This window comes from Hyperoodon ampullatus (assembly GCF_949752795.1).
Source record: "Hyperoodon ampullatus genome assembly, chromosome: 2".
In the NCBI taxonomy this organism is placed as follows: Eukaryota; Metazoa; Chordata; class Mammalia; order Artiodactyla; family Ziphiidae; genus Hyperoodon; species Hyperoodon ampullatus.
In genome coordinates this window covers 40,006,816-40,024,534 of record NC_136915.1, presented here as the reverse complement: position 1 = coordinate 40,024,534, position 17,719 = coordinate 40,006,816, and the positions used below count along the sequence as shown (strand labels likewise).

The following is a 17,719-nucleotide window of genomic DNA, read 5'->3' as shown; positions in this document are numbered from 1 at the left end:
TATTTTTAGTGCCTCAAGTTTTTTTCTGTGTAAAGTGTGCCTAATAGTAGTACATTCTTCATGGGATCATTGTAAAAATCATACATAAGAGCTCTTATTGTAGTGTCTTGTAAACAGGAAGCACTCAGTGTTAGAGACTGTTATTAATATTTCCAGTTTCAGCATGACCAAATGCGGGCAATTCTGGTTGACTTTTATAAGATGAATCTTGTGTAAAAAATTGTTCAAATTTGGTATATGGAGTTAGGGTATGCCTCCTATCTTACTTTTGGTTTGTAAGTGAAATAGGAATAAAATGTTTGTTTGAAGTGTTAACATTAAGGTTTTTCTAAGTGAGTGTCAATTATGAATGCTAATCTAAACACCTGTATGTTTTTACTTTTAAATTTATTGGTAGCCCACTTAAGTTCTTAATAACTAATGACAATGATGTTCAACATTGAATAAGTTTTATGGTATAATCTAGTTGAAATGTGAGAAAATATAGTTAAAAGTCAGTTATTTATAACGGGGGCACTTTGTAATTCATTTTTAAACTCTTATGCCAATTTGGTTGATTACTTCACTGTCAGTGTAAAGTATGTTTTTAATTGATACAGATTCAGCGTTTGTTGGAAGCACAGTCTCTGCAGCCCTGTTCCCCTAAGACAACCACTGTTGAAGACACAGTGCAAGCTGCCAGACAAATGGAGTTGGTTTCCATGGAAGCACAGTCTCCCCCTGCTTTGCACATGAGGAAAAGTGTAAGCATTGCTGTGAGCACAGGTAATTTCATTTTTTTAATTTGTACATGGTACACATAATGTCAAAACCAAGGTGATGAGAGTATAACTTAAGTCTTTGTGTAATTTTACTCTTTCTGAAAACTATACCTGAAAACAGATTGGAAACCATATAACATAATATATTGTTTTTGCTGCTTTCTCAAGATGAACCCCCAGTTCTAATGAGAGAAGTCATCTGTGGTTTGAGGGATCAGGGAAGGTTTCATCTGCAGTGTTATTGATTCTGGGCTTTGAAGGGAATGTAGAATCTTTGTTGGTGGAATTGAGAGATGGCAGAACAGATGGTAGAGAAAATAGGGCTCAGTGGGAAAACACAGGGTTCTGAGTTGTCTAGTACTCTACACATTACTATGTCATGGAGAGCCTTTACTGCATCTTTCACAAAGCCATGTCTACTTCATTTGGTAAGCAAAATAGAAGGCCTTTTTTTTTTTTTTTTTTTGGCTTTGTTGGGTCTTTGTTGCAGCACGCGGGCTTTCTCTAGCTTCGGTGAGCGGGGGCTCCTCTTCATTGCGGTGTGCAGGCTTCTCATTGTGGTGGTTTCTCGTTGTGGAGCACGGGCTCTAGGCGCACAAGCTTCAGTAGTTGTGGCATGCGGGCTCAGTAGTTGTGGCACACAGGCTTAGTTGCTCCACGGCATGTGGGATCTTCCCGGACCAGGGCTTAAACCCGTGTCCCCTACATTGGCAGGTGGATTCTTAACCACTGCGCCACCAGGGAAGTCCCGACATTTGATTTTTAAATACTTGCCTGATATTATGTATGTCTGATACATCTCTAATATAGTATCATAAATATTGTATTTAAGAATCAAAATCAGAGAGCCTAGGGATTTGCATTTTATATATTTTCTCCTGTTTTTCAGAACAGCAGTTTTCAAAACACACATACACCCCAAATCATATTCAGAACCTTGATAGGTAAAACACATCATTTGAGAGCCACACCTCTTGAAGAGGTAGGGCCCAGAATGTCCTCTTTCCCTTTGTACCCCAGTTTTCTCTCTTTTCACCTTTCACTTACCTCGAGAAAATATAATCTGAAAACAGTTCTGGGTAATTGTGTTAAACTAATATAGCTAGCGTTACTTAACAAAGGTTTGTCAGAGAATTATTTTTATAAGTGAATGTTTGTTTCAGTATCTGTTAACTCATCTAACGTCTAGGTGCCAGCTTGTTTTGGAATGCGGCAGGTGATGATCAAGAGCCTGAATCTCAGCTGAGACAAGATGATACCAAGATTTCCAGTGAGGACATGAATTTTTCTGTTGATATTAATAATGAAGTCACAAGTACTCCTGGTAGTGCATCTTCATTAAAAGCTGTTGATATTCCCAGTTTTGAAGAGAGCAACATTGCTGTGGAAGAAGAATTTAATCAGCAACTTTCTATATCCAAGTAAGATCTCTTTGATTCAGTATTCATCTTACCTATTTTTTTCTTTTTAAATTCTAATATTCTTCTGGTACTCTAACTCAGAAACTGTTTGTTTTCTAAAAGTATTTTCATTGGTGTCTTCCCTAATGTGATTCCTATGTAACAGACAATTCTTTTCTTTTTTTTTGAATTTTCTTTTTTGGCCGCATTGCGTGGCATGGTAGTTCCCTGACCAGGGATTGAACCTGTGCTGCCTTCAGTGGAATCGAGGAGTCCTAACCACTGGACCATCAGGGAATTCCCTGTAACAGATAATTGTGAGCCTTCTAGAACCATTCCCAGATGTCAGTCATTGGATGTGTAAAACAGTCTGGCTGAATCAGAACATTTGAAGAAAATTTCAAAAATATGTATGCTCAGGCCTCACTGTAGAGATTCTGATAACACTAGATCCCAGTTGGAGCTGGGGTCCTGAATTTTGTAAATTTTTAAAGATTTACCATATTGCAATTATATATGTATAACTAAGTCTTTATTTCTGAGAGATACAACCTGTTACCTGAGATATACTTCAGAATGAGCTGGTGGGGATGACATGGCTAGGGGTATAGTTGAAGTAAGATAGACTGAGTAGGTAATTTTAAAAAGTGATGGTACATAGTGATTTGTTAAACTATTCTCTCTTGTGTCTGAAATTTTTCATTATGAAATTTTCATTAAAAAAAATAAGGATTGTGAAGTAATTTAGATCCTTAGCAAATTTGGAAATAAATTCAACAAATATTCTTTGAGTTTCTGGTATGTGCTGCCACAGAACTAGGCCCTAGAGATTGAGCAGTAGGTCAGACAAAGCTTCTGACATCATGGAATTTCCATGAGTTGTAGAGACAAACAGTAACCACATCAGCAGGAAATCATATAATTTCATATAATGACAACTGCCTGAAGAAAATAAACCAGGGTGACCAAGTGGAGTGTAACTGGGATAGTGGCATGGGAGTGAGGGGGCATTATTAATTAGGGTGGTGAAAGAAGCCTTCCCTGAGGGGGTAACATTTGAGCAGTGGCTTGAATGATGAGAAGAAGCCAACCATGACAATATCTGGCAAAGAGTGTTCCAGGTGGAGGAAATGGCAAGTGTAGACCCTGAGGTGTGCCTGAGCTTGAGAGTTCCAGAAACAAGCAGGAAAGCCATTGTGGCTGAACTTAGTGACTGGGAGAGCACAGGAAATATGGTCAGAGATAACAGGCAGGAACCAAATTATGTAGGGCTTTGTAGGTTGTAAAAAGGAGTTCTGAATTTATTTTGTGTTCATTAGAACCAGGGAGGATTTTAAATGATGGACTGGTATGATATGATTTTCATTTTCTAAGGGCCATTCTAGCTGTTTTGTGGCAAGTGAACTGATGAGAATTAAGAGTGGAAGTAGGGGGCTTCCCTGGTGGCGCAGTGGTTAAGAATCCGCCTGCCAATGCAGGTTCGAGCCCTGGTCCAGGAAGATCCCACATGCCGCAGAGCAACTAAGCCCGTGCACCACAAGTATTGAGCCTGAGCTCAGAGCCCACAAGCCACAACTACTGAGCCTGTGCACCTAGAGCCCGTGCTCCACAGCAAGAGAGGCCACCGCAATGAGAAGCCCGCTCATCGCAATGAAGAGCAGCCCCTGCTCACCGCAACTAAAGAAAGCCTGCACGCAGCAACAAAAACCCAACACAGCTAAAAATAAATAAATAAAATAAATTTAAAAAAAAAAAAAAAAAAAGAGTGGAAGTAGGGAGACTCGTTAATACACTAAAGACCAAGTGAGGTGAAGGTGCCTTGGAATTGACTGTGGTGGAAGGGATCAGGTGTAGAATAAATGTTAAAGGTAGAGCAATAATGTAGGTTAAAACACTACAGGGTAATATCACATGAAACAGTTTTAAAAGAGGTGAATTCAGTGGTGGGGGTGGCATGGGGCAGGCAGTTGATTACTTTTTAAAATTAAAAGCCTTTTGATAATATTTGACATTTTAAATTATTCTGATTACAATAATGATTAAAACAATAAATACACCCCTCCAGAAAACTAGAAATATTTATCTGCTTTGCTCAGTAGAGTATATGTCTTAACCTTACAATTCAATTAAGTACTCATAATATGTACCACAAGTGTATTAAAAAGATCTGTATACGTGTCTCCCCGACTAGACTGAATTCCTACAGGATAGGGATCCTACTCATTTCTGTATCTTTAGGACTTGACCCAGTGTCTGGTTCCCCATGTTCACTCCTTCATAAACGTTCAGTGATAGGAAGAGCAATTTGAGGTGAGCCCCAAAATAAGTCTACATTTTATTTGGAATAATTATAGAAACAGAACAGAGAGGCATGAACTGTGGTTATCCTTATTTATTCTCCCTAACTTCTGTAAACTGTAGACTATCAGGAATTAGGAGGTTTTACCCCTGAAATAGTTTTTAAGTCAGAACTTTAAAAAGTCTCCAGTCCAGGGACTTCCCTGACAGTCCACTTGTTAAGACTTTGCCTTCCAATATAGGGAGTGTGGGTTTGATCCCTGGTTGGGGAGCTAAGATCCCACATGCCTCATGGACAAAAAAACAAAACATAAAACAGAAGCAGTGTTGTAACAAATTCAACAAAGACTTTAAAAATGATCCACATCAAAAAAAAAAATCTCCAAGCCATTGTGGTTTTTAACTTCAGAAACAGATCTGAGTTCATTGATAGAATGCAGTTAATTGCTTTTTCAGGGCAATTAACTAACTGTTGATTCCAACATATAACAGATGTAAATCTGATCTTTGTTCAGCATAATATGCGACTTGGATTAAATAGTATCTCCAATGTTGTATATGGTGGTTTTGGTGCTTCTTTAGGAGATTCTTCCCAAACATCTGGTCTGATTCATGCTGTGGTTCCCAGTGCTAAGTATTCATACATGGCACCTGGCCACCTGGGTTCCCTGCCCCCTTTGGATGTCTTGCTAAATCAGTCTAATGTTAAAGCAGTTTGTGAAAGATAAATTTTTTGACTTGCAGCATATATGGTAATTGGTTGCTTTTTCCCAGGGAAGAGTGGTAGATTTTTTTTTTTTTTGATGATATTTCTTTTGACACAAGTTTGCTTTTTTTTTTTTTAAGAAGTTGTGCTTTGGACATACCTACTAATACTTGCCATATTAGAATCATCTTTAAACAATTTTTTTAAATTTGAAATCTTTAATGTTTTGGTTCTTGTCTTCTTTTTTAGCTTTTATTTTTGTTTGGTAGGTTAGACACCAAGACACATATTTTTAAATTCTTGAAAATACAATATAGTAGAGTGATTAAGAGCATGGTGCCAAACTGCCTGGATTTGAATCACAGCAGTGTGACCATGGGCAGGTCTCATAATGTCTGGATGACTCTGTTTTCCTGTCTATAAATGGAGACAGTGAAAGTAGTACCTATCTCAGCATTGTTGTAAAGATTAGATGAGTTAATATATTTAAAGCACATAGAATAGTACCAGAATTAGTACCTAATTATTGTCATCATTTAGCTAAAGGTAAAATAAGGCAAACTCAGTAACTGACATGGACTCTCCTTAAAAATAAAGTGCTTTTGCAAATGTTTGCATGATAAAAATCCTGCTCAGTACAAGTACTTTCCCAAAAAGCCATAAAATCTCTAAAGGCTGGATTTCTGCTTCTACATTTGAGTTTTGGTATTTTCACTAAAGTGAAATTAGTTAACATGGTTGAAGATAAAGGTTCAATGTGATATTTAGGAAGCAAGGGGATAGCAGCAGGAGATGAAGAGAACTAGCAATTATGGACCACCCATTATGTTTATCTGGTACTATGCTAGGTACTTTGTATCTCCTTTAATCCTGTCTCATGTTTTTCAACCCAGGGAGGTGGATATCATTTTTCCCATTAGATGAATGAGGAAACTGAGGCCCAGAGAGATTAAGAAATTTGCCCCAGACACAATGAACAAACTATATTATAAATGAGAATATATGTGACCTAAGAGATAAAAGGAAGTGCTAATGGGGGTTGAAAGAAGCAAGAGGACATACCCAGTTAAGGTTTTAGAACATCATAGAGGAAGCAAAGTTTTAAAATGTCCCTCGAACAGTAGATAGGATTTTGATGAGAGTGTGCCAATTTAAAGGCATTAGAACAGTAAGTCTTGGCTCAGTGGCACTTGAAAATACAGGTAAATTTGGGCCCTTCACCAATTCAGAATCTCTGAAGGGAGAAGTCCCAACAGTTGTATTTTTTAAAACTTTACAAGTGATATTGCTATGTAGCCAAGATTGAGAACTGTTCTGTTGTAGACAAAATTTATGGGCAGAATTCAGAGTACTGTTAGTAATCCAGTTTGTTCAGAATATAAAATAAAACAGGAGGCATTGAAAGAGATTGGCTGAAAAGCCAAGTTGACTACCAAATTTCAGAGCTTTGACTGACAGTATAAGGAATTGTGTTTGTTTTAATAAACCTTTTAAGGTTTTTGCTTGTTTTTTTTGTTGTTGTAAAACAAAATAACATAGAATTTACCATCTTAACCATTTATATACAGCCTATAAAGATGAAATGCTTATCTAGTATCACTAAGAGCTGACGGCACAAACCAGAATGCTGCCGAGTCTTACCCCATTCTCCCAAAGTTACTGCACTTCAAATATACATTAAAGATACCTTGATAACTAACACTTACTTTATATATGTCCTTTCAAGCAGCTCTTCTCCACTTGTGAGAAAAGAACCTGATGTGCCTGTATTCTTTCCAAATCCTCTGCTGGCAGAGAGTGTAAGCATGTGCTTCCAAAGTGGACCAACAGAGGGTGCCACTAATAGCTCTGTAACATCAGGGGAACCCAAAACTGAGCAAGTAATGCAACCCTTGCCTCATCAACCATCAGATAACCAGAAACTATTCCAGGATGTGTTGGTAAGAAAATGTAAAGCTTTTCATCTTTTGTAAGATGGTCATTTAGTCTAGGGTATGCGAGTTAAGCCTTTCCTATCCTTAAACTGATTGGGACCTTGATATAAAAAGATTTTCCCCAAATTAATGATATATCACTTATTTCTTTTAGCTTTTCATAAATTATGATAACCTAAATTCAGTAACTCATTGTAAGCATGCCAGTCATCAGACACTTAGATAGCCAGCGAAAAAAATATCTTATTTTAAAAATATGTTGACATTATGCCAAATTCAACCTAAAGTTAGTACCAGAAAAATAAGCGAGAGTTTGCAAGAAACTTGAAAATTGGAAAGTAGTAGAATATTTATGATAATATTTACTGACTTTAGTTCAGATAAGCAGATTTTTATTGAATACTTAGCTTAGTCTAAGAAAATGAACTAAGTGGATAATATACAGATGAATATGACCGTCTCTGCCTTTGAAAACCTAGGGGAAATAACCCATGGATACCAGTAACAAATAACTATAGTACAGGCTGAGAAGTGCTGTAAGCAAAGGCAACACACAATAAAAGGGTAATTCTGGTTGGAGAAAACAGTCATCTTGGAAAAGCTAGAATGTAAACTGGGACTTGAAGGTCGAATGACCGTGGCTGTCACTTACCAATTGTACACTTTGGAACATTTGATTTCTCCATTTATAATTGAAGGCTAATTAAACATACTTCATAGGGCCCTAAGTATTCATGAGTTAACACGTATTTGTTATTTGCCTGCTAGGTCCTAGACTGGTGCTAGCAGCCGTGTGTTCAAGGGAATGAAATATGATTTAATGTCAGGAAGGCAGAGATAGGATCACAGGTCATTCTCATTCAAAGCGAGAAAAGAGAGGAGTCAAATTCTCAAAGTAACATACAGATCAAACTTATAACTCTGAAACATCATTTTTCAAATGAAGGCATGATTTTAAACTTGTTTATAAAGAATTTACTATAAATCCTTAAAAATACCTGAAATAGGGCTTCCCTGGTGGCGCAGTGGTTGAGAGTCCACCTGCCGATGCAGGGGACACGGGTTTGTGCCCCGGTCCGGGAAGATCCCACATGCCTCGGAGCGGCTGGGCCCGTGAGCCATGGCCACTGAGCCTGCGCGTCCGGAGCCTGTGCTCCGCGACGGGAGAGGCCACAACAGTGAGAGGCCCGCGAACCAAAAAAAAAAAAAAAACTTGAAATATTACTCAAATGATTTTAAATCTTTTGGTTTTAAAATGAACAAATTCTGAACAAACATTCTAAGTTTTCTGTAGGATCTGATGAAATCATTCATTCATTAGGATGGGCTTCTTTTATAAGAACCCCATAAAACTTGGCAAATGTATTTGATATTTTGTAGAATTTAGCAGGATAATATTTTGCTCTTCTCTGGTATTACTTACCACTATTATTTGCATTTTTGTTTCCTAAGACTCTTAATAGTGATTTTTCAAATATGTCCTTTTTCTTTTTTCATCAGGGTCAAGGGAACCACCTATTGAATAACTCCCGCAAGGAAACTGAACAGCCATCTACCAAAGCAGTAATTATCAGTCACGAATGCACCAGAATGCAGAATGTTTACCATACTAAAAAAAAAAAACATGATTCAGGACCGGTGGACAAAGATTGTGTTCTTAATGCAACCCTTAAGCAACTAAGAAGCCTTGGAGTAAAAATTGATTCTCCTACTAAAGTGAAGAAAAATGTACATAAAGTGGATCATGCCAGGTAAGTTTAAAATTTGTTTTAAAAGATAAAGAAAAATGTTAATGTATTGCAGCTGTTTCATGAGAAAAGGTATAAGCTTGCCACTCAATTCAATTGGCTTATCCTTTTTTCAGGGTCTACTATATGATAAATATAAGAGATCGTTTCTACCCTTTAGATTTTTCTAGTAGAGGAGAAGGTTATATACCTAAGTAATTTGAGGGATATTGGGGGATATCTCCTGGGTAAAGATGCCAACAAAATGCTCTGGGAGTCTTATAGAAAGAGAAATGAGCTTTTGCTCATTTTTGATGTCTGGAAAAGTTTTCCCAGAGGTGATGGGGTCTGCGCCAGCTACTGGATGTACAGTTAATGCAGTTGTGCCATCTAAAAGGCAAAAACATTCCTTTTTGTGGGACGCCCCTGGTGGCGCAGTGGTTAAGAATCCGCCTGGCAATGCAGGGCACACGGGTTCAAGCCCTGGACCGGGAAGATCCCACATGCCGCGGAGCAGCTAAGCCCGTGCGCCACAACTACTGAGCCTGCGCTCTAGAGCCCGCGAGCCACAACTACTGAGCCTGTGTGCTACAACTACCGAAGCCTGCATGCCTAGGGCCCATGCTCTGCAACAAGAGAAGCCACTGCAATGAGAAGCCCATGTACCACAATGAAGAGTAGCCCCCTCTCGCAGCAACTAGAGAGAAAGCCTGTGCGCAGCAACGAAGACCCAATGCAGCCAAAAATACATAAATTTTTTTAAAAGATTATATCCTTTAAAAAAAAAATTCCTTTTTGTAGAAATGTGTTTTGAAGAATATAGTTATATGAACCTTACTTATTGCTCACCAGTTCCAACTGGCCATGTTCTGTTTAGATTCCTCTTCATCAAAGATCACCTCAACACATACTTGTTTTTAAAGAGGATAAAATCTGGAAATTATGTTATTAAGGCTAGTGTGCTTTCTATTATTTTTGATCTCATTTTCTAGTTACAAAAGTAATACAATTTCATGATTTAAAAAAATATCAAATAACATGCAAGAATATCAGATAGAATGCAAAAGCCCCCACTTCCCAGACTCCTCAGTCTGACTCCTCCTAGGTTATTTCTCTTAACTGTTTCCTTGGTATTCTTCTAGAAATGCTCTAGGCATGTTCAAGTATGTATCTGTGTGATAAGTGTTGCAATTTGGGTTTTTTGCTTAACGTTATATCTTAGGTACTTTTCTTTATAGGTATATGCAGTTATTTCTCATGCATTTAAACAGCTGCATAATATTCTGTTGTGCCTATGTACTATAATATAGTGAACCTGAGTTCTCTATTAATGGATTTTTAGGCTGAATCTCTTATTTCTTATCTCACACAATGCTAAGTGAACATCATTCTACATATACTTGTACAAGTGTCTTTGTAGGATAAATTCCTAGAAATAGGCAGGATCAAAGGATATGTGCATCTGAAGTTTTGATAGATGTTGCCATTGCCCACCAAAATAGTTGTACTAGTTTGTATGCCTACCAGCAGTGTAGGAATGAGTGTAGCATTTTTGAAGGTTTTATTTCAATACTCTTGGGATAGAGGCTATATACATCTGTTAAAATGCATAAATCACCCTGCTATCTGTGTGGAACCCTTACGTTTTGGTATGGCTGCCTGTAGGGAATAGTTTTTAAGTAATGTATTTCTTCATAGTGGCCACCCTGTTTTAATGTCTTAATGTCTTGATTCTGTTTTTAAATGCCTATAATGAAATGGAAAGTAAAGCCTTTTGATGTGTGGAGTAGTCACATTCTTCTGCTTTTTATTTAAATGACAGTTTATATTATAAATTTATGCTATAAAAATAATACATGCTCAGGGTTGGAATTTTACAAAGTGAAGAAAATATCATCTGAACTAATAACACCCAAAGAAAATTAGGAAACATAGTTGCTGTTTTACTATATATATAATTTTGTTTATTTTTCTTTACTTACCATTACAAAATAGACATTTTCATTTAATATTGTGGGCTGTTCCCATATTTAAAATTCAATTACCTATAAGTTGAAAAATCCATAGATATATATTCATAGATAGGATTTTAGTTTCATGTAAGATGATTTTCTCAAGGAAGTAAAAGCTGATGTGAAAATAATTGTTTTCAGTTCAAAACAATATATTAAATTAATCATTTCCATAGAGGGGTAAACTGGCTAAAATTTTACAATGACATAGCTGTATCTTCACATGAAAACATTTTTTTTAAAAGCTTTATGTTATAAATTGTGTAAAATATTGTAGAGCTTTGGAAATAGAGTTTGATATTTGTTTTGTTTCCATTGTCAAAGTAATATAAGTTTATTTTGGAAACCTTGGAAAATTTAGAAAAGTAGACAAGGAAAAAAAAACCCATATTCAGGGGAATTCCCTGGTGGTCCAGTGGTTAATACTATGTGCTTTCCCTGCTGAGGACCTGGGTTCGATCCCTGGTCGGGGAACTAAGATCCCACAAGCCGCGAGGCCAAAAAAACCAAAACAAAACATATTCATACCAACCAACTTCATTTATTATTAAAAATTTTGCTTTTGTATTTCCTTTTATTTTTCTAAAATAATTTTAACAGCAACCATTTACTGAGTGCTCATAATGTATGAGGAACTGTGCTGAAGTTTTATACAATATTATTTCAGTTAATCCTTGCAATAATCTATGTGATAGATACTATTATTATACATGTGTTATAGATGAGGAAATTAAATACCAATTTACTCAAGACCCCGCACCTGTAATTTTTTTTTTTTTGCGGTACGTGGGCCTCTCACTCTTGTGGCCTCTCCCGTTGCAGAGCACAGGCTCCGGACGTGCAGTCTCAGCGGCCATGGCTTACAGGCCTAGCCGCTCCGCGGCATGTGGGATCTTCCCAGACCGTGGCACGAACCCGTGTCCCCTGCATCGGCAGGCGGACTCTCAACCACTGCACCACCAGGGAAGCCCCCACACCTGTAATTTTAAACCTACTCTTCTAACTCCAAAGTCCATAGTTTTTTTGTTTGGTTTTGTTTTTTTTTACTATTTTGCTCTATGCTTATTGCTTGTTTAATTTTTTGGTGGGGTCTTAACGGTGGTGTATATTTTGCTGCTTTGTGTTTTGACCATACTGTATATACCCTCCCAAAAAAGTGTTTTTGGTTTTACACTGGAAAATAATCATGTTTTCAAAGTTGTTGTAACATCTTCTAAGCATCGTCTTTAATGGGGAACTAATAAACCAGTAAGTAGGGCATAGTATTTGTTTACTTAACCCTTCCCCTTTTGTCAGAACTGAGTCAAATTGTTTTCAGTGTCTTACTATTTTAAATATTGCTATGATAAACATCCTTTTGCAAAGATTGCATTTTTTAGGTTTAGGATTATTTCCTTAGAATAAAGTCTCAGAAGTGGAAAGACTAAGTCAAATGGTAGGAAAATTTTAAGGCCGTCACTACATTGCTTTCTGAAAGAGTAAGATTTTTACCTTCCTACCAGCTATATGTATTAGTAGTTCACCAATACTTTTACTCATTTTACTTCAATAAATATATAATGAGCTGCTACTGTGAGCCAGCTATGAGAAATATCATGGTATACAAGATAACCTAGGAAAGACATCTTTCCCCTCATAGATCTTATAGTTCAGTGGAGAAGATGCACAAATAAATAGTCAATTATAAAATACTCTGATACCTGCTATGAAAAGGAAGGATATAGTATATCATGGAAGCACATAGGAGAGGTACCTAGCATATTTTCATACTGTATTATAATTACCCTATATTAAAATTGACCATTTTAAAGATCTGTGCTAATTTAGACCAAAAATTCTTAAATTATCTTTAATTTATATTTTATGCATTATTAATGGGTTCTATATATCATTGTGATTGAAAATGAGACTGCACTGAAACTATTTCTCTAACACATATAAGTCATATTTTGTTGTCAGTAGTCTTAGGCTGAGAGGGGATTCCAAGCATAAGACTATCTAAAGCCTACCTAATTAATTCACATTGTTTCACAGTTTCTCTTGAATTTAGTTTTTTTAGTATAATCTCCTACCACTCTCTACGAAATTCCAGTTTACCCATCTTTGGCATTTGCAAAGTTCCTTGCTGTTAGTTTTACCTGGGATGCTCTTTTTTATCTTTCTGCTTGCCAGAATCCTTATCCTTCAAAGCTGAACTCAGACGTCACCTCCTTTGTCAATGTTTCTGGGACCCCTCACCAGAATATTGCTGTTTTGTACTCTCAGAGTACCTTGTTTCTAATAAATTATATAGCAAGTTCTTGTGATAGACTTTCCAGCAAGATTATGAGTTTTATCTATCTGTGAATCCTCATTGCCTCTACCACATTTGGTGGGTCTTCATGGATTGATAAAGGAAGGAAATCCAAACTACTCGGGTCATCACTGAAGTTTACAATGAATGCCTTATTTTTATAAGTACCTCCGTAATACTTATTGTCAGTATTTATGGCCTTGTGTTGTTATCTTTTAACACATATTGGTATAATATAGTTGGTGTGCTGCAAGTTCATAAGGCAGTTGTTTAGAATTTAAGACACATTTTTCCTATAGAAATAGTGTATAAATTACAGTTTGGTATTCCAGAAAAGTCATCTTTATAATCCTTGTAATGCCTGTTGTTGTCCTAGTTCTGTAAACCAGCTACCTTTGTCATTGTACCTATGTGAAAACTTATTTCATGTTCCAGTTCTGGACTGCAGGAGCATATCTTCCAGCCAGAAGAGTAGCTGAGAGAGGGGAAGGAAGATTTCCTTTCTGCTTTCCTGTTCCATAACACTGCAGATTAAGAAGGTCCAAAAACAGGAAAACAATGAAAGAAGGTCCCATACATACCTAGAAATTGTAGGGAAGATGGAGGACTGGCAGCAGCCTCTACAGGCATATTCCCAATTGGAGTGACCTTTTGAATTCAAAACAGATCCTTAGCAGTCTCTCTAGTTACTTCCTTGCTCTCTACTTGAAAATGGTATGTTTTCTCTAGTTGAAAACCCTATGTAGGATAAGTAGGAGGTAACTAATCGGGATTCAAACAGGACAATAGTCAGGGTTGGTTTTCATCTTTAAGTAAGTTGGAATAATTCCCTTAATTGTTGGCATGTGACTCATATTTAAACATAAATAGACTCTCATCATCCTTTTGTGATTGCATATCTAATGAGATTCTAATATAGTATATCTGTGATCAAGGCTTTTAGAATTTGATTAGTGGAATGGCCTACTTTTGCTTTTCATCTTAATTACCCTAGTGTCTATATGCATTTGTTCTGAGTATTATTGATTTGTTTTGTTTTCAAAGTAATGGTGTTTCCTCCAGACCCCAAATCGAAACTAGCTAGCTGTGTTAGACAATGAAACCTGAAGAACCTTTTGAACTGATATTGATTGTTTCATGGATTTATATAGATCTTTTAACCATTCTATAAAAGATCTGTTATTACTCAGCCATAAAAAAAGAATGAAATAATGCCATTTGTAGCAACATGGATGGACTTAGAGGTTGTCGTATTAAGTGAAGTAAGACAGAGAAAAACAAATATCGTATGATATCACCTATATGTGGAATCTAAAAAAAATGATAGAAATGAACTTACTTATAAAACAGAAATAGACTCACAGACATAGAAAATAAACTTATGGTTACCAAAGGGGATGGGGGGAGGAGATAAATTAGGAGTTTAGGAGTTTGGGATTAACATATACATATTACTGCATATAAAATAGATAAACAACAAGGACCTACTGTACAGCTCAGGGAACTATATTCAATATCTTATGATAACGTATAATGGAAAAGACTCTGAAAAAGAATATGTATATAAATAACTGAATCACTTTGCTGTACACCTGAAACTAACACAACATTGTAAATTAGCTATACTTCAATTTTTAAAAATGGTTTTAAAAAAAAGATCTAATTCAAATTAGATCTACTTTTTCTTAATATTTAACATTTTGAATTAGAAGTTTTTATTTGCCTTTTCATATTATTTACATTAATATTATCTATAGATATTATATATTTTTAATACGTACAAGTTTGATTTAATATGCAAATTGCTTATAATTTTGAGGAAATAGGCAAAGAAAGTAGAAAAATGACTTTATATTCAGAAGATATTAGCACTATGAATATATCATGAAAGAATAATATCTAGATAGATTGGTACTGTCTCTTCCATCTTATTAAGACAGTCTCCAAAGCAGTAAATACCAAGAAGGTTGAGGAAGAATTCCAAGGTAGTTATAAAGAACAGCATTATTAAGCACATTCTTCCATTGTTTGGTAATGACATCACTGGTTTTAGGGGATATTGATGGTTGAAAATAGTTTCTTCAAAATTTCAGGTACTTGTGAGAATAAAAATACCTGATAGTTATTTGGGCTTTGTGAGGGTAGGGATGCAGGCAGTGGCTGGCATGTATAAAACAGCTGAATTTCTTCGTTGGATGGTATGGAAAGTCATAGCATATTCTTTGACTAGAATATAATAATAATATAATATATTGTATATTATATATATATTATATATAATATAATAGTACACAGAGGACTCTGATTTTTAGGGAATAGAAAAACTCTGATAGCAAAATACAAATTGCTGAATACAGTATAGTGAAACAGTGGTTATAGAGCCCCAGAGAGTAAGGCAGACCTGGGCTCAGCTTGCCAGTTACTAGCTGTTCAACTTAGGGAAATTAGTTAAAATCTCTATTCCTTAGTTTTCTCAACTGTAAAATAAAGATAATAATACCTATTTTATTCATTCAGTAATTATTTATTGAATGCCTACCCTGTGCCAGGCACCAAGGATACTGCAGTAGTGGGGGAAAGAGACAAAAAATCCCTTGCCCTCATGGATTTTCATGAGGGAGCTAGACAATAAGAAATGTGAGTTAAGTATATAGGTAGCCATAAATGCCAAGGAGAAAACAGAAAAGTAGGGGAAGGGAAATGTGAATTGTTGTAATGGAGAATAAGGTTGAAATACCTGATAGGGACAACCTCCCAGAGAAAGGTTTCTGCAAGGATTAAATGAGGCACTGAATGTTTATCAGAGTGCCTGGCACATAATAAGGCATCGATAAAAGTTAGCAGCTATTACTGTATATGTGATATACAGGAAAAGGCAAGTCAATTGATTACTGTTAATGAGATAAACCAACCAAAGTGAGTGAGGATTATATCTAACAAAAGAAAATTGGTGTATACACACACACACACACACACATACATGTCCATATCCAGAGACTGGTTGATATTTTTCATTCATTACAAATGGAATCTCTTCAACTATGAACAATGTAATATTCTGAGCTACTCACCAAATCTTGTAATGTTATATTATCAGATGTGTTTTCTGTTTGATTTTATTTTTGTTTTATTTTACCAATATTAAAAAGCTTTACATTTTCGGGTCTTATATTTGGTCTTAAAACCATAACTGATATAAATTTAGGAAAATTAATTTGTGTTCCACTTTCAGTCTTTGCATCATGGATTACCTTCTAGGTTATCATAGTTACCCCTTGAATGTATCTGGATCATCAAGACTTAGATGTCTGAGCTCTCAGATAAAAAGCACCATCAAGCTTAAAGCTGAAGACTTACTGTTACCTTCATAGAATGGAACATATTTATATTTACACTGTTTAGTACTCAGAATAAGATAAATGATGGCCTGCTCTGTTCTGTCTTTCAGTGTGTTGGCATGCATCAGCCCTGAAGCAGTGATCTCTGGATTAAACTGCATGTCATTTGGTAATGTTGGCATGAGTGGCTTAAGCCCCAACGGTGTGGATTTGAGCATGGAGGCAAATGCTATAGCCCTGAAATATTTAAATGAAAATCAGCTGTCACAACTCTCTCTCACTCGATCAAACCAAAATAACTGTGACCCATCTTTTAGTCTTCTACATATTAATACAGACAGAAACACAGTGGGCCTTAGTTTAATTTCACCAAACAACATGTCATTTGCAACCAAAAAATACATGAAGAGATATGGACTGATTCAAAGCAGTGACAATAGTGAAGATGAAGAGGAGCCTCCAAACAATACAGATACCAAGAGTGAACATTTAGTGAATCAAAACCTTACATGCGTAGCTGAACAACTTGATTGTCAGAAAGAGCCTTCTAGGAATGCTTGTGAGATGACTACTTGTTGTAACTATGACTCCATGGGCATCCACACAGATATGCCAGTATTGAGAAATATTACAAATGAAGTTGTTCAGCCAAAAGCAACACCACAGTTGAATGAAAACCCAGATTTCATATTAAAGAACCTTAAATCAAGTCCTGCAGTGAAACTCCGAACTGGAAAAGCAGAGTTCACCCAACATCCTGAGAAAGAAAATGTAAGGGACGCTCCGATTTTTCCTGAAAGTTTGAAACCTTCTGATACTTTAAAGCAAATGAATAGTATGAATTCAGTAGGCACCTTCTTAGATGTGAAGCGTCTCAGACAGTTGCCAAAACTATTTTAAACTTTTAATTCCCCCGCCCTCCTGATACGAGGATGAGATGTCTCCTGAAGATACTTACGGAAGCCAGAGCCTTTTGATAGTTTTGGAATTCCTAGTCATTCTAGGCATCACTCTGTTTCTTGGTAACAGCTGATGGCAAAGAGCTGAACAAATGACCTGATTGTCTATGAGATGGCTGGCTATTAGGAGGGCTAAGTGCCCTTTGTTCAAATAGTGGCGTTCAGCATCACTGGATTTTTTTTTTTTTAAACAAATCCTGAGATCAGTTATTTCAACAAATTTAGATAAGCAGATGCTATCCAACTATGAATCTGAATTGCTCTTTTATACTGTACATTTTGAAAACTAAG

The 17,719-nt window shown here is 36.3% G+C and overlaps 1 protein-coding gene across 3 annotated transcripts in view; it reads left to right on the top strand.

Annotated features, from left to right (window-relative positions):
- Nucleotides 1-17,369, top strand: part of STIL (STIL centriolar assembly protein) — a gene marked incomplete at both ends in the record, with an annotated part of 50,566 nt that extends 33,197 nt beyond the window's left edge. For 2 of the 3 annotated variants that reach the window (XM_079697228.1, XM_079697226.1), the window contains 5 exons: nucleotides 600-765; nucleotides 1,951-2,182; nucleotides 6,892-7,105; nucleotides 8,600-8,850; nucleotides 16,580-17,369. In XM_079697228.1, the coding sequence (XP_079553354.1) occupies nucleotides 600-765; nucleotides 1,951-2,182; nucleotides 6,892-7,105; nucleotides 8,600-8,850; nucleotides 16,580-17,369 (1,653 nt within the window). The remainder of the gene's footprint in view (nucleotides 1-599; nucleotides 766-1,950; nucleotides 2,183-6,891; nucleotides 7,106-8,599; nucleotides 8,851-16,579) is intronic. The other variant, XM_079697227.1, reaches the window with a different exon arrangement.
- Between the last annotated feature and the right edge of the window lie 350 nt (nucleotides 17,370-17,719).